At 42.9% G+C, this 27,562-nt stretch overlaps 1 protein-coding gene across 3 annotated transcripts; it reads right to left on the bottom strand.

The window, feature by feature from the left end:
* Nucleotides 1-255: 255 nt before the first annotated feature.
* Nucleotides 256-27,370, bottom strand: arhgef6 (Rac/Cdc42 guanine nucleotide exchange factor (GEF) 6). Of its 3 annotated transcripts, none has more exons than XM_041943481.1 (22): nucleotides 26,977-27,370; nucleotides 25,789-25,872; nucleotides 23,767-23,851; nucleotides 20,951-21,072; nucleotides 20,112-20,316; nucleotides 19,958-20,010; nucleotides 19,061-19,155; nucleotides 18,760-18,855; nucleotides 17,411-17,533; nucleotides 15,488-15,626; nucleotides 15,080-15,139; nucleotides 13,583-13,729; nucleotides 11,910-11,996; nucleotides 9,531-9,615; nucleotides 8,981-9,096; nucleotides 8,598-8,777; nucleotides 7,487-7,507; nucleotides 5,614-5,710; nucleotides 5,051-5,137; nucleotides 4,833-4,929; nucleotides 4,471-4,525; nucleotides 256-3,143 (listed from the first exon to the last, which is right to left on the bottom strand). In XM_041943481.1, the coding sequence occupies exons 1-22, from the start codon at nucleotides 27,139-27,141 to the stop codon at nucleotides 3,021-3,023; spliced, it is 2,322 nt and encodes a 773-aa protein (XP_041799415.1). In that variant the 5' UTR covers nucleotides 27,142-27,370; the 3' UTR covers nucleotides 256-3,020. The 3 variants fall into 3 exon arrangements, with proteins under 3 accessions (XP_041799415.1, XP_041799414.1, XP_041799416.1); XM_041943480.1 differs by having other exon boundaries at nucleotides 4,833-4,932; nucleotides 26,977-27,367; XM_041943482.1 differs by lacking the exon at nucleotides 7,487-7,507 and having other exon boundaries at nucleotides 4,833-4,932; nucleotides 26,977-27,367.
* Nucleotides 27,371-27,562: the final 192 nt, after the last annotated feature.

Raw genomic sequence — 27,562 nt, 5'->3', positions numbered from 1 at the left:
ATCTCTATGGAGGTGTGTACAGATGCAGAGGCAGCGCACTCTCACAGGATGTCATCTATTCTAGTCATTCCTTCCATCCTGCGAGGGGTTTCTTGCTACCGAATCTGAACAGCCTACAAATTCCTGAGCCGCTCGTGCGCTGAAGGCTGCATGGAAAAGCCTTGGTGGATTTTCCAGTGTGAATGAGGGAACGTGCACTCCATGTTGTGTGGGTTTCCATTTCTCGCTCGGTGAAGTTGATGTCAAATGCGCCACTTATATTAAATTTTTAATAAAAGAATGACCATACCAAACACAAAGTACAGAGTGTCTAGAAAAACAAAGCATTACAATACTTGCAACAACAATAATTGCATAGAACAACCTTTCAAAAAACAATACACACAGTGGTCTGGAGACAAGAAGAACAAGATAAAACCAGAGTTCAACCCCCTCCCACCAGTAAGTGCTCACTGGGGCTGTTGGGAATTGAAAACTAGAGTTTGTGGTACTTAATGAAAACAATTTAGAGAAGCCTAAAGTAACAGCAATAATGTTAATCTCAACATGTGTTGAGATAGAGTCACGTGTCTGTACAGGAAGCAGAGTTTCTGCAAGCGTCCCAATAGGAATAGAGAGTAAAGATCAGCTCCAGCACCTGAGCAGGCGGTTTTTCTTTGCTGAAGTGCCCTAAAGCAGGACGCGACTGTGCTGCAGATGTACCTGCGCTGCCCTGCACCCCGCACAGTGCTGTGAGGTGCACGCACAAACAGCACTCTGCAAAGAGGGATTGTACAGCATGGCAGTCCTCCCTTTTAGCTTTTTTTTTTTTCTTCAGTCAATTTTCCTGCTCCAGTCTCAGCCATAACCACAAAATATAACCTCAAAAATTTAATTCTCTAAAGAAAAATCTTCCCCTGCTTCCTTTGAACTGGCTAACGTGCAGCTCACTGCGAAACATCGCTGGCAAAATGTAAACACCGGCTCTTCCATTCTGCCGTAAATCGTTTTATCTGATTTCACGGGAACTCGGGCCCGGGGACAGGCCTTCAGAACGACTGCAAAGAAAGAGCCAAGCACACTCGCTGATGGTCTTGCTTGCTCTCGCGTGTGCACAGGAAGCAGCGGTCTATTAGGAACAGCGTTCCTTGCTGAAGTGCCCTTGAGCAAGACACTGACTCTGCTGCAGATGTGTTGCCTTGCACCTTGCACAGTGCTCTGGCCTTCCTGTAAAGAGGCACGTGAAAGACAGCACAGCGCGAACAGCCATTGTACGGTAATACAGTATTATTACATTTTGGATCATTGGTGATGAAAATCAGGACCTGGTCAGTGACCTTCAGACAATCGTCAACACCAGGATTAAAGAAACGGCAAACTGAAAATAAGGAACAGCCTTTTTTGGTTAATACACTGGGTTAAATCATTCATTATTATTGCAATTTCTCCGCGTCTGGCCCACCATGCTGGATCTAACCCAGAGGCCAGTCAGTAAAGCAGTCACTTATTGCATTTCAATAGAATCCACCGCTGCTCTGCAAAGCAGCGACAGTGGATAACAGTGTTGACAGTGCACACACGCAACCTCGTGAGGAAATGTACCGCTGTGGGTCCGTGAGAAGAGGCTGCATCTCAAAAAGCACACGAAGCCCTGTGTGTTTTTCAGACCCAGTATATACCCACTAAGCTCGAGCCATTCCTATTGAAATATCTCAACAAACCACCTGTGACACTTTCATTATACATCATGCAGTTAGTCCCAGTCTGGTCTTAAACTCTCTTAAAGTTTATCGACCCCTTTCAGGAGGCACTTATACATTTGAGCTCTACTCTACACCCACAAATAAATGTCTGTTCATTTCCTCAGTCTGTCTCCATCAGCTCTGCAGGAACCTGCTGGGAGGCCACACAGGCTGCGACGAAAACCTCTGAACTCTGAAGTCAGACTCATTATTAAAGTCATTTTCTCCCGTTTGAGAGAGAAAACGTCTATTTCCCCTTGGCCAAAACAAGGATATCTTTTCTGCCTGGAAAACATCAGTGTAGTTGAATAAAACGCCGGGCAGACGTAAAAGGCAGCGAAACTATAAGGCTAACACCACAATTAAATGTCTGGGTGAACAATAAATAAAGAATATTCCTTTAAAAATCCAAAATAAAGCAAGGTTATGTAATTAATATGTTAAAATGATACTTGAATACATTTTAGTTAGAAGAGTAGGGCTCATTATTTGCGTACTCTTGTATAATAAATGATACATAGTTAAGCCTTTTCTATTCTATTACGCATCTGCATCCCTGATAGCTTTGGACTATATATTTGTATATCTTGATTATCACATTTCTGATGCAGAATTCATATTGTAGAAACACTGTACATTCATGCAGTTCTTAAATTAACAGTGAAGGGCTGTGTTTGGACACAACCGAATGCAACAGCTAACCTGTTTGTCGCCTACAAAACAGCCTGGAAACTAGAATGCACATGCTCACGAAAGCTCAATGAATCCGTTTCTCCTCTGCGGGTCCTCGTGACAAATAAAATAAGACAAAAGGAAAAAAAAGTTTTGATGTGAAGGGATGAAGACAGCCCCTTTTGCTAACAGAAGTGCATGCAGGAGAACACCTATTGGACTCCTTTTCTATTTCTGGCTGAAGCAAAAGAAGCAGCGGAGAACTCGTTTTGTCCTTTTCCACAAATGGGTCCATTTGCTGGGGGGGTTCACAGTGCCAGTCGCAGTAAGCTGAGCTGCATAATTGTAGTCTCATCTAGTGAGGCCGGACCAGGAAGACAGATTAGATGTCATCAAAACGCCACATCGAAGCGAAGGAACTCCAAACGTGATGGTCACAGAGGGAAGTGCGGCTCTGTCAGGTGTGATTGAAATATGGAGACGCAACACAAGATGGATACACAAACACACACACGTAGACACACCTGGCCCCTCCCATCCCTCCACAAGCACGCCCCACACACACACAGACACACAGACACACACACACAGACACACACAAGGATGAGGATGATCGTGCGGATGTGTTCAGTGGCCGCCGTCGTCCCAAGAACAATCATTCTTCTGCTTGGCCAGTTTTCGAACAGCTCTCTCCAGCTCTTTGCGTGACTTCTGCTCGTCCTCCAGAAACTGCTTCATCCACTTATTCTCCTGTAAAACATTCACAGACCGTGACCATGCTGAAGCGGCCGCTCCTGTTAGCACAAACTCAGACGTACACTCTGGAGACAGGCCGCTACGTCAGCAAGCTGGTTTTATTGGCTGATAGTAGGCGTTCTCGGTTATTGTTTATATAGCTTTATGTCCTTTTATGTACAGTTTTTATTTTGTCATTCCTCTTTAAAATGTACTGTTAAAGTGTTTTTATGTTATGTTAATAAATGAGCATCACACAGCCAAGCCTACTGAGTTTAGCATGGAAATCCATTCATATGGAAAAGGCATTTTCTTGTTTTAGTCCAGTTTGGGGCAATATTTCCTTTGAAACATGGTCAGAAGGGCTTGAAAAAGTTCATGGAAGTTCTTTGGAAGAAAATATCACAAAAAACTGCAGTGACGGAGGTTTAGCATCCTAAGCTGTACGTAAAGGAGGGAAGCTGGTGTTAATGTTCAGATGACAAACACTGAACCCTGAAGCTACAGCTGCTTCAGATGATGCAGACTTTTGACAAATTCAATTAATGCAATGAAAATAATACTGATGTTTGTCTTAAATGTCAAGAGCCTCAACACTCCCTCATTGTCACTGTTAGTGGGTGGGGGTGCACGAAAAGATAAGAGTTTAGGAAGGAAGTTATTAATATCTCAAACATGTTATTCGCGAATGTTCCCTGAGAGGTTGTTTTAGTTCTCATATACCCACTGGATCTAAAACGTTACAAACAAAAGTACTTGTTGCTCAGAACTGGAAAAAAAAAGTGTTAAGCCAATTATTAATATCTGGGTTAAAAATACAGCACACTGTATGGGTTTGGAAAAAATGACATACACTATGAGGAGGTACAGTAAATGTTTATGAAGACATCCGGGAACTATTTCATGAATAAGCATTGTGTCATGTTTGCATGTAAAAATATACTTTATATAAGATATAAGTTTAAAATGTTGCAATGACCGCTCTGTTTTTATTCAGTTTTAATCTTTTAGTTCTTACATTTTTTTTTGTATACGGCAATATTGTTGACAGTGTTTTTTTTTTTTTTTAAATATAACAATTGTTTTTATATGCTGATAAAAATACAGAAGACGAAAACATGAATGTATATTTGTCGGGGGGAAGAAAAGACTATAATCTGATTTGGTTCGTTCTCACGCATCGAGATCAGCCTTCAAAAAATTCCGTATCGGTCTGGTTTTAGCACATTTAACCACATTTATAACCCAAAACTCCCAACAAGCACAGTGGCACCATTACAAAGTAGGACAGAGAAGTACGCTGCTGACACACAAATACAGAAGTCGACACGCACACATTTACCTTTTTCAGCTCGTGAACCTCGTCCTTTAAAGCATAAACAGCATCAACCAGACTCCTGAGAGAAACACAAAGGAAATACCATTTTGCTGGACAGCACCAACATCTTTCTCCTTTTCATTTAAAACGCCATTTGCTAACATATTATTTGTGTATCAAGGTGATACTGGCTTCCAACTCGAGGTCATATTGTGTGAAGATTCATTCCTCAAAAGCCTAAATGGGATCAATATCATATTTCTGAATCTAATTACAGAGAAAATCAGGATCCAAACACAAATCATGACAAATCCTTGTTCGTCACTGTTACACAACAACTAAATGAAAACCTGTTTTCCAGAGTAATAATGACATAACACGCTTACTTTTCCTCAATAACTGTCTGCCCGTTGCTCTTCATCTCCTCCACAATGATCTTCTCCTCCTCGGGCAGAAGCACCTGAGGGACGCACTCTTTCCGCACTGCTGCACACACACACACACACAAACACAAATTAATGGGAAAGCTTGATTCACGGCTGCATCAGCTGTTGAGCGTGTACAATCTAAGGAGGCATTAAAGGGACGATTTGTGTTGAGACACCTGTGGTGGTCTGGTGCAGGCTCGCTCCCGTGCAGTACGCCTCGATCACCCTCAGTATCTGAGCGTCCTCCTCCAGAGCGGCCGTGCCTGCCAACGGCAGAGATCACCCATATCATTCACGCACATTTTAAAGCTTCGTGCACCTCGCTGGGTTTGTTTAAGGGCGGCCGCTGGACACAATCATCATGAACACACATATTCAGATAATAAGGATTCCACATGCTGCACTGATGCAATGCAGTTACATTAGAGGGGGTCTCTCTGAACACTCTTCTATGTAAAGAAGGGGCTGCACAGGCCTCGGCTGTGGATTATTGATTTCCTTGAGAACACATTGACCTGCACAACACTGTAAGATAAGATAGCCCTTATCGATTTGATTTTTGTTCAATTGATCAAGTTAATTAACACATTATCTTAGCTGCACATCTAAATTTCCCTTCTGTTCCACTGTTCATTAACCATTATTATCTTGACCAACAACAGCATTACAACCAACTGAAACTGGTGTTTGTAGAGTAATACAACCAACATTTCATATTATAGTAAGATAGAAGTCCTACTTTTCCTCGTTTGAACCTCGTCATCAGAGGGCTTCCGCTCTTTCTTCCTGTTTCCTGGCAGGAACTTCTTCATGGGCCGCGGGCTCTTGCTGGAGTCCTGGAGGAGTGCAACATTAAATTCAGTGCGTTTCTCTCTACATGTACACACACACACACGCGCGCTGCTACACACACCTGTAAAGCCAAGGCTCCAAACCAAACAGACTGCAAGCGTACAAGGATGCGGATCGCTTATGAACGAACAACATCAAAGATCCATCAACAAAACAAGGCGGCAAGCGCATGATGATGACTGTGGCCAAACGGGCCGGGCGAGCCCTCTGCGCTCACATGAGTCCCAACAGAGCTCTACGAACCAAGACAACCCAAGGCCAAATCACATTCAATAACAATTATTTCCACATTTTTAAAAAGATGCTGGTCACATGAAAAACATCACTGACTACTGTCAGGAAGAGAGAAAAAACGCTTCATAAATTCAAGCTTTACCTGTGGGATACAGTGTTCACAGATTAATAGGCAAGGAGGCGAAGGTTTGATCACATTATTCTTTATATTTCATCAAACCACAATAACTGTATGTGGTTTTATGAATGAGAGATTTTTTTGTTGCCGCAGGGTTGAGTTTAGGGTCTGAAAACAGACGGTTTCCTCTCCTGAGCACATTAAAAGCTGAGGTGTGATGAATAATTAACTTAGCGAAAATGACAGTTTAGTCACGGTGAGGAGCTCGTACCAGCGCGGATGAGTCGTGCAAAATTTGTGACTTACGAGCGTCATGTTCTTAGAATACTTCACATGATGCCACTGGGCCCATGACCTCGGCAGGAACGTAGAAGCTTAGTTAAATATGCGACAGGAAAATAGGAACCAACTCATGGGGCATCCTGAAACTCTGTCACTGACTCCTAAAAGTCCCTCTGAGGAATAATTAGCTGCATCATGTCATCGTGGGATTCACATTAATGCAGGTGCACAGCTCAAAGTGCATTTTTCTGAAGTGTACTGGGGCTATTTCGCTGTTGGTTTGGAACAATGGCGGCAGGCGTGGTGAAGTAAGGTGATGTGCCGATGACCATTCGGTGGCACGCTGCAATTTTTGCACCAAGACTGGCAGCATTTCGCTCCATCTACCTGCCTGGAGCGCGTAAAGCACAGGGTACACAAGTACTGTGATGTTTACGTCACTTCAAAGCTGCGAAATTGATTTTTATGGCCACTCGGGAGCAGAAGAACTTCACAAGAAGCTTTGATTGCCTTATAAAGTTGTTACGGCCAACGTGTTGCGGACACGGAGAAGCATTAGCATTCATTTGGAGTTTCTTTTAAAGACCCCTGGTGAATAATGAATGTGGATCACTGTGATGTCTAATAAAACTGCACACCACTGCACATGGAAAACATAGAAGCCAACAGGTTTTCCAGAAACATGGAATATACATAAACTATTAGAGCATATTTGAGCTGCTGATCATTCAAATGTGCAAATACATGCAGGGCTGAGTGACTGCAGACTTGTTTGCACTGTGCCAACATTTCCAAAAATAGCCCTCCTAGTAAAAATGAGTAGTACTGCTGCATCAGAATGGTTTTTCAACAGAAAACTCATACCGTACACAGTGAGTGACACCTCGCCTCCCTGCAGAGGCTGAGAGAAAAAAAGAAACGAACAGACGCGCACGGCTACAGAAAACAGGAAACCAACAGATGACAGTGAGGGAGGAGTGAAGCGAACAGAGCAATGACATGCCAGCTCAACACTGGGACACACGCACACACACACACACAGGCAACCCCATCCCACCCCCACCCTCAAACCACATCCTTACCCACACACATACACGGACAGAAACACAGTGAGATCTAACCTTACCTTCATGATATAAGACATCCTCTACAGAAGGCAGGATGGAGAAAGAGAGAAAAAGGGGAAATGTGCATGAAAAATATGACGAGCGAAGGACGTGATAGAGAGTTAATGTGAACATTTTTACACCCCCTCTGCCATTCACCTACTGTTTGTCTGTGCAGAGTAGTGTGATTACTTCATGTAAACGAAAAAAAAAAAGAAAAGAAAGAAAGATACAGGGAGAAATGGGAAGATTGGCGGAAAGGTGGTTATGCATTCTGTCGTGCATGCGATCTCTGCCGGGCAGAGAAGAAGACGAAGAACCGAGCGTGGGAGTGTTCATGTGCGTTCGGTGGTAAAAAGCAAAGAGACGGAGTCATTTTTAGATGACAGCTTGTCAAGAAAAGTGCCAAGACACATGTTTGCTGAACACTTGAATCACTAGACTGCCCATGATAACTGAAACTTCTGAAGTGTGAAAGCCTCTCCCGCCCACGGGGGCCACAGAGCGAGCATTATTCACACTCTTCAAAGACAAGGAGTGCACAAGTACATCGCTTTCCGCCGTTCGGCCGTTACTGGAATTCACTTCCTCAGAACCAGGCGGCCTTTCAGACGCACTTGCGGAAACTTTAAATCTATTCCTTTTGCTGCACTGCATTAAGATTGATAATCTTGTAATAACAGTAGCTGCTGCTTTTCACAGCCACCGTGTGGTGCTTTATCTCGCCGGCCCACGCGCTGCGCAAAGTGCCGACCTATGTATGCCAAGAGTTTTCCTGTAGTCATCACAGCACAGAGCAAGGTTTTTAGAGCCTGTGAACACATGTTTACATTACTGAAAAACATCACTGAGGTGTAGCTAAAGAAAAACAGCCAGATCAGACTGGATCACTTAATCTCTTCTCATCCAGCCGGGGTGCATATATTTTCACCTTTTACTGCTGAGTTAAAGGTGTGTGCGTGTGTTTGGTGGAAATGTGTTTGAATGAGGAAGAGGCAGAAAGGGCGGACAGAGGGGGCTTGTAGAGGAGGTGAACTTCTTTCAGTTTCTGAATAATAATGCTTATCAGATATGCATTTTGAGGTTGTGTAGGTTCATCTGCGCAGCTAAAAAAGGGCTGCCAACTCCTACCTCTTTGTATCCCAGTGCAGCGGAGGGTTTGAGAGGGGGCGCAGGCCGCAGGCAGCTGAGAGACCAGGGCTTGCTGATCTTCGGCGGCTCCAGGGGGCCGCGGCTAACTGCACTGAGGCTGCCCAGGTGGGACAGGTGGGTGGGGGTACCGACCATGCTCAGTGGCTTGCCTTCTACAGTCTATGTGGTGTCAAAGGACAGGAGACAAGAAAGTGTGAAAATTATACGTGCGATTAAAGATGAGTTTGATGTTTGTCACCTCTGGTTTTTCACACTTCAGCATGTTGCAGGTTTCACTTTTGATATTGTTTTGACTTCATAGTGTATATGTGTGTGTGTGTTTGTGTGAATGTGTGTGTGTTTGTGTGTGAATGTGTTCTAACCTTTGAGATGGTGCCTGCAGGGCTGCCTCCTTTGGTGAAGGGCTGGAGGTGCTCCAGCCACTCCTGTAACTCCTGGGCACTGCTGCAGAACACTGTGATACGGTCCATCAGGCTTCCTGCAGGACACACACACACACACACACACACACACACTTCCTTTAAAATTCAAATTATGTTTTGTCTTAGTTTATACACATATTTATTTACTGTGGATGTTACGAGATTAACAATTAAAGGTTTTGCATTTACTGAAAGATCTGAATCAAGTGCTTAACCTAAATTCACATAAGCAGCAAATGATTTTCATTGAAAAAGTAGGGCAAAGTTTAACATCCTTTTATTGGCTCTGATGCAGACTTCAGCATAAATACTTCACAGGGAGTACTTGGAAGTTTAAGAGTTTTGAAGACACAATCCCACGGCTGCTCAACGAGCTAGTGCTTGATCTTCTTCATTTGGGTTACAACTCATTATGCTACTTTACTCCATTAATCCTCCACTAAACTAAAGAAGAGGAGCCATAGTTCTCTCCAGAGCTTCAGATGCAAACCTGTGATGTCAAAGGCATAGTGGGCATTGCTGTCTGCATCCTCTGCATGTCTTGTTACTGTGGTGCCTGTCAGTGGCAGTCGTCCCTGAAGGGGGAAAAAGGAAGAAGCAATAAGACAGCACATCATATGCAGGAGACAATGGGTATGTGTGTGTGTGTGTGTGTGTGTGTGTGTGTGGGTGTGTGTGTGTATAATATATATGTGTGCGTGTGTGTGTGTTATATACATATATGTATATATACATACACACATATGTACATATACATACATATATACACACACACACATAAATATACACACACATCATTGCTTAATGTAGCACTGGGTCAATATTCAGACTGTTTTTGCACTGATGGGTGATTTATCATACACGACCTTGTGACATATAACCTTTTTTTCATTGTCATGAAGTACTCAACCCATGCATACATACCGGTGTTCTACTGTGACACATATATATTTATTACTGTGGAATAGTGTAAATGCTGGACTTATTTATCCTTACCCACAATGTCCAATTTCTAAACATGTGAAATTTGTGTAAGTCTATAGATGGTCATGGTCAATAAAATTTGGCTCTCTTAACACAAAAATTTATTGGAAAAAACTCGAGTGTCAAGGAAAATGTCAAGGTGAACAGATTTCTATAAAGTAATGTTAATGAAAGAAAATTATATAAATAAAAATAATAGTTTGCATAATTATTCACCCCCTTTTTAATTTAATGGTCTAATTCAATAGAGGTCCATCAAATTGTTGCCAATAGTCTCACAATTAGTGAAATGAAGATCACCTGAGTGGTGTGGGTGTGTTTCAAGTGATTGAGTTGTAAAACACCTGTGTCTGAAGGGTCCAGAGAGTGGTTGATCAGTATTCCTGGCTAACATTACACCATGAAGACGGAAGAACACTCTAAGCAACTCAGGGAAAGGGTTATTGAGAAGTACAATTCAGGGGATGGTTACAAAAAAATTTCCAAGGCACTGAACATCCCCCGGAGTTCAGTGAAGTCAATTATCAAGAAATGGAAGGAATATGGCACTTGTGTGAATCTGCCTAGATCAGGCCGCCCTCGTAAACTGAGTGGCCGTGCAAGTAGGAGACTAGTGAGAGAAGCCACCAAGACCCCTACAACTACTCTGAAGGAGTTACAAGCTTCAGCTGCTGAGATGGGAGAGACTGTGCATGTAGCAACTGCTGCCCGGGTTCTTCACCGGTCAAAGCTTTATGGGAGAGTGGCAATGAGAAAGCCACTGTTGAAGAAAAGTCATATTAGATCTCGACTAGAGTTTGCCAAAAAGCACGTGGAGGACTCCATGGTCAAGTGGAAGAAGATTCTTTGGTCTGATGAGACCAAAATTGAGCTTTTTGGCCATCAGACAAGACGTCATGTTTGGCAGAAACCGAACACTGCACATCACCAAAAACACACCATCCCCACTGTGAAGCATGGTGGTGGCGGCAGCATCATGCTGTGGGGATGTTTCTCAGCAACTGGACCTGGAAGGCTTGCAAAGATAGAGGGCAGAATGAATGCTGCAAAATACACTGAAATCCTGGGGGACAATCTTTTTCAGTCTGCAAGAGAACTACGACTTGGGAGAAGATTTATTTTCCAGCAAGACAATGATCCAAAACATACTGCAAAAGCTACACAGGAATGGTTAAAAAAGAACCAGGTAAATGTTCTGGAGTGGCCGAGTCAAAGCCCAGACCTCAATCCTATAGAGAATTTGTGGCTGGACTTGAAAAGGGCTTTTCATGCCCGATACCCACGCAACCTGACAGAGCTTGAGCACTTTGGCAAAGAAGAATGGAGCAAAATTGCAGTGGGCAGATGTGCAAGATTGATTGAAACCTATCCACACAGACTCACTGCTGTGATTGCAGCCAAATGTGCATCTACTAAATACTGACTTAAGGGGGGTGAATAATTATGCAAACTATTATTTTCATTTATATAATTTTCTTTTATTAACATTACTTTATAGAAATCTGTTTTCACTTTGACATTAAAGAGTTTTTTCCAATAAATTTTTGTGTTGAAAAAGCTAAATTTTATTGACCATGATTGATTTATGAAAGCAATAAAAGGGTAAAACATCAAAGGGGGTGAATACTTATGATAGGCACTGTATATATATCCTTTGTATAAAATGTACATATTAAGTATTTTGTATTTCTTTATGCAGTTGATATTCTCTCCTACTGCCATTGCCTGCTGCCCATAACAGCCGAAATTCCCTGACTGGGGATTAATAAAGTCTTGTCTTATCGCCTGAATTTAATGAATTTAGTTGGAGTTTTTATGCCCATAAAAATGAACACTGATACAAATTGGGGAATTACTCAATAAAGGGAGGGAAGGTGTAGCTCACCTGATAAATAAAGCCACTCATCCGGGGACTGGCGGAGAGCATGACTAACACGTTAGGGAAAAGCATTAGATAGCGCTCCTCCTTTTCCTGCGAGAGAGAGACAAAAAAGATTTGATAATAATAACTGATTGTCAGTGAAAGGTGGCGGCTGCAGCTGCTCTCGTTCTTCACGCCGTTTGTCAAAAAACAACTTATGGTTTATGTCACACCTAGTGACGCGAAACCATCATTACAGCTGACACCAGCAAGTCTCAGCGAGTTTGCAACCAGATACTAGTTTGGCAAAGCTTGTTACATGAATGGAAAATAAGAAGGTTGAGTAGCGAAACAAGTTAGGTGACTAGTACGGTGGTTGGAAAGTGGTTGACAGTGATTACAAGATGATAAATCCAAATGTCTATCTTGGGCTTTCTTCCAACCACTGACTTAAAGTCGACCCCCACACAGAAACCACACGAGAAGGAGGAGACGGCTTTTCACGGCTCGTATGGCCTACATAGGTTTCTGTTTTGACACTTGAAAGGGATATTGAATTAGCATGTCCCATGGACATATGGGAAGCCCTATATCACATTTAGGCAAAGATTCATGCTTCACATTGGTCTTGAATAACGACACGCTGCTGGGTTTTCTGGATTTTAACTCAGCACCAGTGCCTGTAACTCGTAATAGCGAAACTTCGAAGTCTAGCACAGTAGAGGTGCAATTCACACTTCCTTCCATCTGCTCACCTGCACAGAAAAGTAAACGCAAAGACCCGACATAAGACATGCAGGCTGTGGAGAGACTGTCTGATGCTGGAAGTTGACTCATAAAAGGAAAGAGCTTAAAAGTTATTAGCTCTTTAGATGGCGGGCTAAATTTGAAGCTAAAATTTCATGACACACTGAAACACTGACAGCCAAACAAAATCCATCCAAATTTACAGGCCGTCAATGTAGAACATTGCAGACAGACTCATTATTGGGGCATATTTGATTAAAAAAAAGAAGATGGACATCTCTGAAACCTCTGAAATCTCCTCTTTGACGACCACCAGGATACCACCATCAAACTGAAGTTGAAATTTAACTCTCCTAACAGAGAGATGGATTCTCCTCACCCACATCCTTCTGGCCTTCTTTTTGTTTCTCTGTGCAACATACAGCAGCAACAGGTCATCAGTACCCGACACAGCTGGAGCACATGTGGAGCCACTGTTTCCAGAACTTTACTGTTCATCAGTGTGGATGCTCACATCGTCGACGTTATAGTTACAGTTACCGCTCTTGGTGTGGATGGCCCTTAACTGCCAGTGTCTGTTATAGGGGAGCAGGAGGGGTTACCGGTGGGCTTCACTGAGAAATGGATAAGATCATTTGAATGTGTTAAACCGTTCTAAAGTCTTTCAGAGGTGGGAAAGAGGCACACAGAAGTCCTTCTTACTGTCTTCTCTGTGCATACAAATTGTGTGCTTAGTATTGCATACAAATCCTTCTACAATACAATCTCTCCTCTTTGACTGAATGAAACCCAGAGGACTGTAATCCCCAGCTTTCACTAAAACAGCCAAATCCCAACTAGACCCAATTAGATTTTTTTAAAAAAAGAAAAAAGGTCAATTCGAAAGAAAAAAGACAATTGATGTTAGTTCTGCTCAACCTAGACGAGGTCAAACCCGGCACGTCTCTCACCTCGCTGGACCCGTTTTTCATGTGGACCTGGGACATGTAGGCCACGTGACCCAGGCTCTTCATGCTGTCTCCCTCCCAGGCCCGCACTGGTTCTGACAAGATCTGGAGCTCCAGGTTCTTGCGTTTCCGCAGATCCTGGCACTGTGTCTAAACACAAACACACAAATATACACACCAGTCAATGCAGGTGTCAGGGGAAATAAGTTTGCTGTTCATTATGGTTTTCTAGATTTTAAGATTTACATCAAACATCTGATGCTCTCACTAAATTAGTAACTGTGATATTTTATTGAACCTTTTCATCGAACAAGCTGGTTTCTCGCCTTATTGCGTAATGAGCAGCATTGATTTAAATACGGCTTCAGAAAACGTAACTGTTTACTTGAATATTTACTGCGTGTGTGTGTTTTACTTGTCAGAGGTATGTGGAGTAACCCGCAACATAAAGTAGAACATTTACAGGTGCAAGGCTGGGGCTCTCCCTCGTCAAACAGGAAAAATGACAATGCAACATCTGTCATTTTCCCCTGCACAGTATACAAAAATGAGATTCTGTAGACGGAGCACTGCAGATGAGTTGTAATTGGCATTTCTTAAGCTCCTGCCCACCCAACCACACATTCAAAACACTCAAAGAAAAATGAGACTTGCAAATCACAAGCCTGCACTGTGAGATGCTTTTTTTCCCCGTGTTCCTGTGCAGCCCTGCTGAAGAGACACGTGTGAGTCACCTCATCTGTTCTTAAGAGGAACTCGGAGCCACGCCGGGGAAACTGTGTCTCAGAGCGATGCTCACTCAGGTACAATGCGGTGGCTCGTTTCTGATCCAGCTCCTCTAAAATGGCATTTCTGTTCACGCCCACTGTAGGAACGGCACGATCACGCAGCAGGCAGCAGGGAAAAAGCTCAGGCGTTTTCATTCATTTCTTTTTTTTTTCCCTCGCGCCTGGGCTGTGCTCCATTATGAAAAGCTGCATTACGTTGTTATGTGTGCGGAGCCTGGTGACAACACTAAACAGACTGTCTACCAACCCACACTTGATTTAATTGGAGTATTTTACTCATTTAATTAACATTAGAGATTAGAATGAGATGTCTTCTCGGGAGAATACAGTCGTATAAATATGAAAAGCAAATTCACTAAATACACATTTTAACCCCTGACACAAAACAGTGCGTTCAACTCTTTAATAAATAAAGGAACAAAACAGAAAATCCACCGGATTTACGATCCAATAATTAAGAATTGACATGAGAGGCTTACGGGCTGATTAACTCAGCCTTGTTCATTCCATTATCTATATCGCTGATCCTTCTGAGGGTCGCGAGGGCACCGGAGCTGATCCCGGCTGACACTGGGCTAATGGTAGGTTGTTTAACTCAGCCTTGTTCAGGACTGATAAAAAGAAGAGGCCTAATCCCTGGTGGAGATAACAAAGATGGTACAGTTTAAGGCTAGTTTCAGCGTGCAGAGCCCCCTGTATGTCCCAGACTTACCACCAGGCTCCTAAATGCTGCGGTTGCCTTTACAATGTCAGCATAGTCGGGATGGGCTTCCTGTGGAGGAAATAAACAACACATCAGATCAAACGTACAAGCCCAAGTTCTCTGAATGTTAAAGTGAGACACGTGTGCATGCTGGGTATGCTGAGATATAGCGAGGGAGTCAGAGATTGATAGAGATCAAGACTCATCAGGGTTTTTTAGGTTTCCGCTAACAGTAACTGTCATTTAGCTTTCAAAGGCAAATCAGATCAAGAAAATCTGAGTAGTTAAAAGCTGTTCAAACTGTGGTTATAAATATAGCATACGTTTCATTTATTTTCTATTCTGCATGCATTAAAGAAATAGATTTCTATTATTTCAGCACATATTTAGACATGATATGTTTATTTTCTCCTCTACCTCCACATGTCTCTCCAGCTCCTGCAGCAGGGTGGGGTATTTGTCCAGTCTCATGAAGGGCTTACTGAGACTGGTGGTCAGGGTCAGGATCCCTGGAGCACTGGCTCCCTGGCTCTCCATGAACTTGTCTAGCTCCTCACTGTTAAACACACAAACACACACTTTTAATACATAGTTAAAGACAGTGTATATACTACAGCGCCCTGGCTGTGCAGGTCAGGGTTCATGGACATTTCATTGTTTCAGACATGATGTTATCTGTGTAGCTTGATTTAACAAAATTAGAGCATTTACAAGCTAAAAGCCACTACTGCTTCCAGGTATGGCGACAAGTTTAGCATAGCAGGCAGATTCACTTCCCTGGTATAATATTAATATTATATTTTTAGATAACAAGGCCTTAATAAGGCCTAGAAAGTGGGTCGCATACTGTATGTGACCACTTTTTCGAGGTTTCCATTTAATGGTCGTTGCTGTGAGAACCACTAACACTGTGATCAAAACCCGCTGTATGTGACACCTGTGCTGGACCTCAGGCGACTGTAATGGTGTTTACCATTAGTGTGAAAGGCAGCTCAAATCAGGTCAGCACTTCTTGCACTTTTGCTGCAACTGGACTGCAACACTTTTCCGCAAACCCGAAAATGCGCTTTGGAAGTAACACCATTCATGATTTTCCATGATCCAAAAGCTGATTCAGACAGAATCCTGTTGCAACACTACCTGGTAATATTGGGCAACATGGGGCAAATGTGAATGTCACAAAAAGGCTCCTGAAACTCAAATGCAAATGTGCTTACTGTGAAAATGAATCTCTCTTGCCTGTCAACATAACCACAACTTCATACATCCTGTCAACAGTGGGCTTCCTGTGTGTAATTCAACTTTGGTTCACAGAGTAGAACCAGACAAGCCACTGCTGCATTATATTCAACATCGTCTCATTTAAACTGCATCACGGCCATTTCGCTATTTCACAGCGACTCTGCTCTGTGCTGAACAGACCCGTCACAGTTCTCAGCTGTCCATTAAAATGATGCATTTTAACATTAACTGGACTTGAGAAAACCTTCAGCACGCAGGGACTCTGTCACAGCTCAGACCCAGTTCAGCCTCCTGGTCACTTCCAGATGGGAAGCCTGACACCTTGTGGTTCAAAGCTGAACTTCAGCTCTTCGACAGAAAACGGCATGCTGTAGTTTGAGGGTTCACACTGCTCATCATTAGGTGAAATTTTAGCCGCTGATTAATTTCCAGACAAATGACTGTAATTAATGTTTAATTGTCTTTTTCTGTTCACTTAATGTGACCATAATTGAATAAGCCTAATAATAACTTAAGTTGTAATACACATACACCAAAAGAAGATGAAGAGCCATATAGCATATATGGCATTGAACACTAGAACATTTAGATAAAATTTACGTCTGCTTGTTTAAGGCTTTGTTGTGTCAACAAGTGGATGGAAATGCATCATATTCACTTTCTATCTGTCGCAACATTCCTAACAGCCACGTTTCCATCCACACAAAATAATGTGCCTTTCCATCCAATACCATTATGCAAATATTAGAGGCAAAGTGCCTCGAGATTAACAGCCAGTGGCGCTAACTCTCCACTCAGGTGCCATTAGACCAAAGTATCAAAGGGGGGGGCAAGATGACGTTGTCAAAAGAAAACCAGGCGAGGCTCAAACGGCGGAAAACAACGCGGAAAAATGACATTTCTGTGTCATGTAGTGTAGTTGTTCTTACGCAGGTGAATGGAAACAAGTCTAACAATTATGCAAAATAACCACAATCAAAAAACAGCAGGGCTCGAGATCTGCACCATTCATCCCAAGTCTTAAAGCACCCTCATGATATTAAACCAGGCTTTTCTTTGTTGTGGTAGTGAATGGCTGTTTTGTGTGCAGGGGCTGACCTGTGGTCAGTGAGGATGCAAACAGCTGAAGGGTGGCTGGAACAGTAGGCCAGGTACAGAGTCTTGATCTGGCACATCTGGTTTAAATAGCAGCCCGCCACTCGCTGCTGGCCCTCTGAGACCCTGCAGAGTCAGACAGACAGAGACAAGGTTAGAGAGGTGAAAGGAACCCAGAGAGAAGAAAGGGTTGAGCAAAGAGGAGAGATACAGAAAGAGACAAATGATGATGATGTGCTGAATCATTTCCTGATAACTGAAAAACTGTCCTTACAGGTAGAATACAGTGGGGAGAGTCTGCTAAGAGGACCCCTAAGTGTATGGCTAACTGTGCTAACTAGCTAACAGCAGCTAATGTTAGCTAGTTAGCACAGTTGGTTGTTACTTTTGCAAATACTGACACTATCTGTCCATCAGGCAAGTCAATAAATCACAGAGTGTTCAGGCAGCGCAGCCGCCGGATAGGAGAACCATTAAATATGATCCAGATCAGAGTCCTGGTCAGAGCCGCTGTCAATCACCTCAGTACAAATAGACAGACTGAGCAGGAAGATGGCCACATCTCCCAATAAACAAGCTGACGACAAGTTGACAACTGATTGCAAAAGCAGAATGAAACGTTTGAAATCTAGTATTCTGAGCAGTCTGATGCCTGAGCTTATTATTACATTGCAGTCATTACTTTTACATACGTTATCTAATTATTTGAAACTAATTATTTGGCAATCAGCTGACATTGTAACATTACATATGACAAAAAATTAAGGAAAAACCTAATAGGTCCCCTTTAAGAAATTTCAGGATTATTATTAGACTACATGCTTCACGTTGCTAATGGCCATTTTCCAAAGCGTGGCGTACGTTCTGAGATGTATGAATGCATTCTTCTTCCCCCAAGGCAGCCTTTGTTCTCAGTAGTTATGGATGTCAGAGTTCCCCCCACAGTGCAGGAATGACACCAAAAGGCATGCAGATTTTTCAAATTGTGCGTAAAAATAGCAACTTTGAGGAAAAGATATTAGGCTGCATGGCAACTGTGATGGATTAACTGTTTTTTCAACTCTTTGTAAGTCGATGTTTGTGCTGTAAAGAAATAAAGAGGAAGAGATGTCTGGAAGGAAGAAAATGTTTGCAAAAATATAATCAAGTCTAGTATGCTTTGTGGAACACTTGGCAGTAATGTATAGTATACACGTGCAGAGTAGCAAATGAGGTATTATGGTCTTCTGAAGGCATTTGATTATGTCTTTCAGAACAAGCACAGGAGGCTGTAGATTGTAGTCCAAACTTGCTCTGCACTGAAACTGATGTGTGGGAGGTTTCCATGGAGGTCAGTGTCCTGCTTAACTTACTTGGTACAGTCCTCCAAAGCCACACATAGTCCCTGCTGGAAGGTGAGAATCTCCTCCAGGTTTCCACACAGGGTGGCGCTGTCTGCACTGCTCAGCCTGAATATACACATATTTAGCACGACGAAAGAAAGTTAAATCAGAAATACATTAAGCATCACTACAATTCCAGTAAATTCACGAATACAGACTTATTTCTGAAAATGTTCATATCATATTCATGCATTAACCAAAGAGACTTTCCTGTGAATCCACAACACCCTGTGCCCTAATAATTCATTAAAGGATCTGTCATTGCTCTTACTTGTCAGTGGCTTGCAGAGGTCGTAGATAACAGCTCAGCACTGTTTGTAATTCTTTGACAAACTCGCGCTCATGTTCCAAGATGTCCTGTACCACCTGCAAAAGCAGCACAAGCAGCAGGATGCTTAATGCTGACGCCAAAGCACAGAAGTACCTCCACGCAAACATTTGAGGGAAAACTGGTTAATAATCAGAAGGATCAAGATCATTTTTGCCTTTTTATTCCACAATATTCGATCAGTGCTTTGGTTTCACTTTAAAAGCAAAAGTGATGCCTGATGTGCTGATTAAAATTAGATAGATAGATAGATAGATAGATAGATAGATAGATAGATAGATAGATAGATAGATAGATAGATAGATATCTACAGCAAATGGCAAAAAAGTGTACCGTTACTGTAAGCATAACACAGTGAAAAAAGTGAAAATTTGTGAAATAGGACTAAAAAGAGCAAACTATACAGAATAAAATATCAAAATAGCAAATTATGTACATAATAATTAAAATATCAAAAGTAGCAAACAGTAGTGGTACAAAGTATTGTATTTTTTAGCTGTTATTGTACAGTGCAATGGCATGTGGCAGGAAAGATTTCCTGTATCTGTCCCTTCGATGGATTAAAAAGGGGAAATGACTTGTAGTATTTGTTATAAGTTAAAAAATAAAATAAATAAATAAAGAACACAAATATGACTAATATGAGTACATGGTCACGAAGAATTTTGGATTATGCAGGATGAAGCAGCTGTTTAGAGCAATTTTTAAAAAAAAATTAGTCAGTATGATCTGAAACCCTTAACTTCAAGATTTTAGCTCATTTATTCTGCTATTCTGTTTTTTTTTTTCTCTTTTAAACCTGGACAACCAAAATCTCTCTCTTGCATAATTTTGACTCACCACACTGTAGTAGTTCTTGGTCAGCTGAGTTCCTTTAGGAGACACTGGCTTCTCTGTGGAGGAGACAAATAACTAGAATTGGAGAGCTCCTCAGAACTAATTGGTAATGATCATCCGAACCTTGCATGGCAGATTTCATAGTGGCCCCACTCACCGCAGGGTTTGATCTCCCGGACGTAGTTACTGGGGAACCAGCCCGTCTTGCCGTTGAGTGTGCCCTCCCACCATCCTCCCTCCTCCTGCCGCGTCACGAGGATCATGTCACCTTTGTTGAACGACAGCTCGTCCTCGTTGTTCTGCTTGAAGTTGAACCGGGCCTTCACCATCGACTGCCCACCTCCACCGTTCTCAGACATCTCCTGTTAGAGCGGTTGTCGGGGGCGGTCAGCAACACAAACAGAGATCTCGTGGGGCTGATGACTAGGAAGGTGGTTGTGCTGAAGCTTGTGGTAATGTTGGTGTTCATAAATATGTTGATGTCATCTACAACCACTGACATATACCAGTGCAGCCACTTTGATGTTTACACCATCTATTATGGTGCTTTGCTCTCCCCTTATTCTGTACTGCCTTGAGATGTGCATGCCTTTCCCTATCATCCTACATGCTGCCTGTCCATATGGTTGTACTGTGTTTCCCCTCTGAGGTATTAATAATGTATTTTGTATCGTATCAGCAAAAAGATCTGTTTATATGTGCATATATACGGTGCAGTGAAGAAATGTTGCTTGCACATTATGCTTTTATTTGGCATGGGCTTTGTGCGAAATGCTTTGTGCGAAATGCTTTGTGCATCTCTTGATATAATTACTCCTTCACTGTGGAACAGAATGCAACGTGTACTCATCAGGGGTAAATATCTACTAAATCATCTACAAATTTAATGTGTGCAAAATGTGAAGAATCAAACTAGGCTGAATCAGTTTCAAGCATCTGAAATGAGTGGACAACAGAAAGACTTATGGAGATATATACGTATAGAAGAGACCATACCACTGATTTGGATTGTCTACGCAGAGAGCCTTTGGATTTGGTGGAGGAGAGCGTGTGTGACGATGTCGACTGACTAGGAGACGGAGCACTGGACTGCGGACATGACCTCTCAGCAGCACAGTCTATGGACACACACACAGGGGAAACATGGAGCATCTGTTATTTCGGCTACATGGATGTTTGAACTTATGACTCTCTGGTCCCTGGCGAATAACATAACACACACATCATCATCATCATCTCAGCTGACGTAGGCGCACATAGTTTGGGGGTTGACAACTTGCTGATAATTCATGTGAGTACGGTCCATTGCACTGCACAGCCCCAGGATGTTAAACACACGCACGTATGCACACTTACAGCGCCTGATAGAAGCACCTGATTGGACCAAAACTGGCACACGGCTCCAAAATAAGATCGAGCAGCTGTAAAGAGGACGGCAAAATGCAAAAAAACCACAAAAAACTAGCAATACACTCACACAGTCTGTGTGTTGGTTCAGCAAAAGTTCATTTTGACTAACCGACACACATTTGACAAAATTTCCTCCAACCCCGTCAGTTCAGAGAGGGACTTCAAAATCAGATTAATGTTGTCGACACCCAGCCCCTCTACAGTGCCATCACTGAGCCACTGCAGCAGACGAACGGTGATTTAGGGTCAGTAGCTGCCAGCTGTCCTGCAGTGTGAGCGCAGTCCTTGAGATGCACTGACAGAGGTATCAATTGTGTTGCCAGAGCTCACTTCAAAAGTGACACATGGCAGCCCTGCACCCTCTTACGGGCTAAGGAGCAGAAACACACTAGCTGAAGGCTCCCTATCAAATGCCAACTGGATGCTCGCCAGCTCCACTGTCTAATCCTTGTGCAAATTACAGAAGAATCAATAATAATGACAGTGCACCACTGGCCTTGGTAACCTTTAATTCAGATTGAATAAGGAGTTCAACTCAGACGCCATAAAAATCGACAAAGGCTTTTGTGCACTTTCACTTTCGGGCGGTGAAATGTGCCATGGCGACACTTTTTGTTTTATCAGCAGATCATCTGGATTGTTAATACTGTATATGTTGAGATGGACGAAGGCTGGAGATTCCCTGTTGTTTTCCATATGTTGAGATGCCAGGATGCATCACTCTGAGGCCTCGCTGATATGACGAAAAGGACACTGACGGCAGTGGGTAGTGCACATGTACTGCAGGTGGGGCTCATGGATCCCCACACGCCACTCCTCACACACACAGAGAAGCCTAACGAGCCCTTCTGTCAGCTAAGCTCTGTGGTTACTACTGTTATGTTTGCACGCAGGCAATGGTCCAAAGCATTTACCCTAAACAAACAAATGCTGTGCTAAGACATGCACAAGGCAAAAGCAAAGCTGAGCTTGGGAGAGCATTGCGGATAAAAACACAGAAGCCTCTTCTTATGTCCGATCATATCAACAAACTTTAAAAATCCACTTTAAATCAAGTTCACTTTTGAAGATGGGAGAACAGCTGCTGGGCATCGCCAGCCTATAAAGATTTGCATATCAAGCAGAGCCCAGCACTGGCAGAGACTTCTGATCCACATCTCACACTATTAACTGATGGGTCAAAGTGAATTCGCAACAATTCGGATAATGAATGAATCATTTATCAAGTCGTTTAGCAAAGAAAAGTACTCAAAATTTGATGATATTATCATTAATTCAACATCTGGGTTTTCTACTGTTAGTCACACAAAACAAGCAATTTGAAAACATCCACTTGAGGGCTCGGCAAACTCTGAAGGTCATTTTCCACAATTTTCTGACATTTATAGATTAATTAATTAACTGGAAACCTAATCAATACAATAAACAAATAATGAAAAGTATCATTAGCCCTAGCGCTAATATTATGCTCCACCTTTAAGTCATTCATGCACAATCTAAGGCATGTATCCCCCTACACTGTTTGCTTACATGAATGTCACAAACACATGTTTTCAAACAGCCTGGAACATTACGCATTCATTATAAAGCATGCAGAGGTGGCAGACTGGTCTTAAAATGCTGACTACATGATTGTAAGGCTGCTGGTTCTCTGGCAGCTGTGAGCTGGAAACTGGAAGGAGACTGGTATTACCTCTTCAGTGCCCCCAAACAAGGACTCTCGAGCGGAGTAAATAGCCCTAAACTGCTGTGGGACTGCTGCACTGCGAACCATTTTGTGCTGCGTCCTTATTGAAGAAATGCACTTGAGAAGGGGGTGTACAGCGTATGTGTGTCTAAAAGCGATACTCTCCTATATTCAGTCACATGATGCAGATTGCTTAACCCTGAGTTTCATTTAAACGCAAAAACTAAATAAAAAAAAAAAAAACAGAAAATGAGCAAACTGTTCTGTTCTGCATGCATCAAGCTACGGATGCACATGAGTAAATCTGGTGCCCAGCATGCCACAAACACACACTGCCATGCCAGCTGCTCCTGGGTCACACATTCGAATTATGAGTTTGAATGGCTGCATGGACATAATATGTGAAAATTTACAAAGACCACCATTATAGCACATACTGTATACAAGACAAAAAGGCATCACCTGGTCACTGCTGATATGTAGCTACATGTACTGTCAATTACCTAAGATTGTTTGTTGGATTAGAATATTTGCACCAAATGGCATGGAAGAGATGAATACAGAAGTAGTATTTTGAGTGGTATATAGTGTAATCTGCAGACTTTCACCTCATGGTATTAGAGGCGTCATTTCCTTTGACTAAGCAGGATGCTGTAATGCATGAGAGAGAGGGAGAGAGAGAGAGAGAGAGAGAGAGAGACTGCAAAACTCTTACCTTGTGTGGCAAAGTTGACTGCCAGCAAAGTGGTCAGCACTTTGCCAAAATTCTCACCAGTGTATAACCACTCTGGTTCAAACCCCTGGATGGAGAAGGAACAGAGAAGATGCTATCAGACCAAAACCATAACCATCTGTTCACACAACCTGGAATCCATCAGAGGTGGAAGAAGAGAAAGTCAAAATTAGAACTTTTCCTACAGACAGCTCAGACCTGCGAGCGTGTGCACACACAAACACACACATGCGCACACACACACATAAGAGAGAGAGAGGGAGAGAGAGACGCTCACTCTAGGCTGCAACAGAAACAACAGAAAGACACACACACACACACCCGCACACGCACACACACACACACACAGGGATTTGAGTCAGCCTATAACAAGAAAGAGATCCAAACTGACATGTTGAGCATGACCCATATTTTGTGACTGAGTGGTTTGTAATAAAACAGACAGTGCCAGACTCATTTGTGATTCGCTGTGCACACATAGATGCTCTCTCTCACACACACACACACACACACACACACACACACACACAGTCATACTGCTGGCTCGCTCTGTCTCGGGCAGCTATCTTCTTTCCTCCAGCGGATAAGGTTTCACATTTTAAATAAAACATCTTAAATATAGAGTTTGAGTAGTACAGCCTCGGTCATGAGTTGTGCACAACATCATTCAGAGTTAAAGCAAGTGTGACCAATACATCTAAGGGTAAGGGATCAGCCTAAGGGTCGACATGGCAACCAAGATTTGCACAGACTGCTTTTCATCGTGTAAAAAAATAGCCAGAGCACACTTCATTCTTTATAGTGTATAATGACTGGCTTTATAAAGTAGACAACGCAGGAAAAACAATCCGCATTGATGGAACTATATGAAGAGTAAGTAGGTCACATCACAGTATTGACCTTGATCTGTAATAACTGTTGCCAGTATTGACATCTTGACCGTGGTTAGGGCCAGTAGTTTCAGTGAGTCATGAATTTGAGTTGCTCTGAATGACTATAGCAGTGTACGAAATCAGACCAAATAAATGTTCTCATGCAGTTTATAATGCAGCAAAAAAAGGAAAAAAAAATCATTGCATCCTTTTTGCTGTAATTGACGCTTCCTCTTTCCGCATCTCAGGGCAGAAGTGAAAGGAGCGTGACAGCTCTCTTTGTGCAGTCACAGGACAAACAGCCACTATTTGCTATGTCAAAAAAAAGACAGAAAAAGTTCTAAGCATGATCACATCACTGACCAAAGGATGGGTAGGGCTCTCTGTGCCGCCACAGACATCCCCGGGCTGATACATTCGACAGTAGCTCCCTCCAAAAAACTTTTGCCCATGAGCTACTGGCTGGCCGCAAAAGGTCTAATTATGGGCTGAGGCAGGGTTGGTGAATAAAAGCAAAGGGGACCTCCCAGACATAACAAGCCAGCTGGGCAGGACTACTGAACCACTTGACTTTGCAGCGAGCCAGGCTTGCTGACTCAATTAGCCATTTAAAGAAACCAAACGATGTGATTCAAGACCAGAAAGGATTATTTATAAAAGCTGGAGGAGAAATTACTGTCCAGTGTGGCAGACGCAAACAAGCCGGTACAGCGACAGAGAAAACTCCCAACATCTGCAAGTGATTTGTCCCTTTCCAATATTAGAACATCTTTTAAGTGATGCGGCGTAGGCAGAGGAGTTTTTAACCTGCAGCAACAAGCCAGCATCAACGATACACTGCAGCATGAAATAGAAAGGGAATTTATAGGGAAGTAAACGCTGCTGAAAACTAACTTGTGGCCATTTGAAAACTGAGGCACTAGTCATAAGGGGCATCAGCTCCCTTCCTGTCTGGTCAGGGGGGAGTGACTGACAGCATGGACGTGTGAGGAAAGCATATGCCAGCAGGGTAAGCACACCACAACACCAGCAAGAGTGAGTTCAAGTCTTCTCTGTGAGCTGCAGAGGAAGGAGATGATTAAAGAGAAAGATCAGGCCATGCCAACATATATACACATACACAGCAACTTACCTCCACTTTCAAGGACGAGCATCCTCTTAAAAACTCCCTGATGTTGGAAATGCAGTCGGCTTCAGTTCTCGGATCCTGGCAGTACTGAGCACACACACACACACACACGAAATAAATATATAAACACAAACCTCGGCTTAGTATGACAGACAGACATCTGACACAAGCACTAAGTAAATAACGCCGATGCTGCTGGCTTTCCGGTTACACGTAAAAGCGCGTAAAGTCACACAGTTGTGGCGATCCAAACGTGGTTGCGTACAGTTAACAAAATAACTGTGGATTCTGCCTGCGTCTCCTTCATGCATACATAACCACTAACACCACAGAGACGTCAAAGTAGCCGCATTTAAGCAAAACATCCGCTCACTTTTGAAACTTTCAAAATAAAATTCCTCTCAACGGCCGCGTGGCGACGTTCGGGAATGATTATGAAAGAAAAGTTTGGCTTTTGTTGTGAGTGAAGTCCAGCTTGCACTTTTTAGAGCACTGTGTACAGGCAAACAGAAAGAGACAGCAATCTAGGTAGGACAGCAACTCACGCAAGAGAGAAGTCACTGCTTCCGGTTTTATGCTTGTTAGCCGTTTCCGGCTGCATTGACGCCTCTTTTTTTCGAAAGGGGACGTCGCACCGGGAAGAGCCGAGCCTCCGAGGAGGAAGTGACGAACTGTCTTTGCAACTGTTGTTTATCATTATCAACTTTGTCATCTCAACAACTAAGCAAAACATGCTATTAACGCTGATTATCGCGTTAAAAAAAAGTTGCTGAAAAGCTCCCTTAGCAGCACCTCGCTGTTGCTCCATCTCCCCCAAATATAGTGTACGTTCAACGCACTCTTCCCCACCGAACTTGTCCTGTTTTGGTGGGTGTTCACACCAACTCACTCGTATCAAGAATGCGGAACATTTCGGTCGCTTCACAGGAAACCACATCTTGAAAACTCGCGACTGAAAGTGCAGTAAATGCAGCAGTAATTCGATGCAGTGCGCATCGGACAAAACAAGCGGCTGTTAAAACTTAACGGCTCGGCTGTTGGGAGCTACAGGGGGAAAAAAAACCCGACAGGCCTGCTGCTGGGAGAAGTTCTTGTCGGTATCAGTTTAATCAAACCCCTCCCTTCCTTTCACAAGGAGCCATCGATCATTTGGCTTTTGTTGACTCGTGTTAACTTAAATCAACACCTCACCTTGGGAGCGAAGCCAGGTATGAGCCGCTCCGTGAGCTTGCACAAGACGACCCCATCCTTCAGCGACGTTTTCAAAAACTCCTCCGGGTCCGCTATATTCTTCTTAGGCGAGCTGAGCACTCCTAGTGATATTAACCACGTAACAGTCTGCTCCTCTGGATTCATAGCTCCACAAAATGATCATAGCCTAAAGCATTGCGAGGAAAAAAAATAAAAAAAAACTGGCGGCCTGTTCCGTATCAATATGCAACTCACATCCGCACTTCTGCCAGAAGTTAAAAAAGAGGCGGTGGGGGAAGGACGACGCTGTTTCTATACGCAAAACTGATGATCACCCCTACTGGCAAATAGGCACCTCAACAATAGCCAGGAGTCCTTCTTCCTCTGCGAAGTAGCACATGCTGGCAGTGGGCAATATTGACTCCCAGATTGTATTACAAGTTGAAATGCAGTGAGGATCAGGACACGCCATCAGGGAACTGATATATGATGTGCATCAGCATGTTTCGCAAGAGAAAAAAAAATATGTAGCACTTGCTGCAGGAATTACAGGATGTGTGATCAGCAGGCCTGATATGTGGTCTGC

This window comes from Chelmon rostratus, chromosome 9 (genome assembly GCF_017976325.1).
Source record: "Chelmon rostratus isolate fCheRos1 chromosome 9, fCheRos1.pri, whole genome shotgun sequence".
Classification (NCBI taxonomy): domain Eukaryota; kingdom Metazoa; phylum Chordata; class Actinopteri; order Chaetodontiformes; family Chaetodontidae; genus Chelmon; species Chelmon rostratus.
Note: the sequence above shows the minus strand (reverse complement) of the source record. Positions and strands in the feature narration are given on the sequence as shown.

Coding starts and splice junctions, on each gene's coding strand:
- arhgef6 (XM_041943480.1), bottom strand. CDS start 27,141: ATGAATCCAGAGGAGCAGACTGTTACGTGGTTAATATCACTAGGAGTG. Junction 21,073..23,766: donor AGTCAACTTTGCCACACAAG/GTAAGAGTTTTG, acceptor GTGTGTCCATAG/ACTGTGCTGCTGAGAGGTCA. Junction 20,011..20,111: donor CCGGGAGATCAAACCCTGCG/GTGAGTGGGGCC, acceptor TCTCCTCCACAG/AGAAGCCAGTGTCTCCTAAA.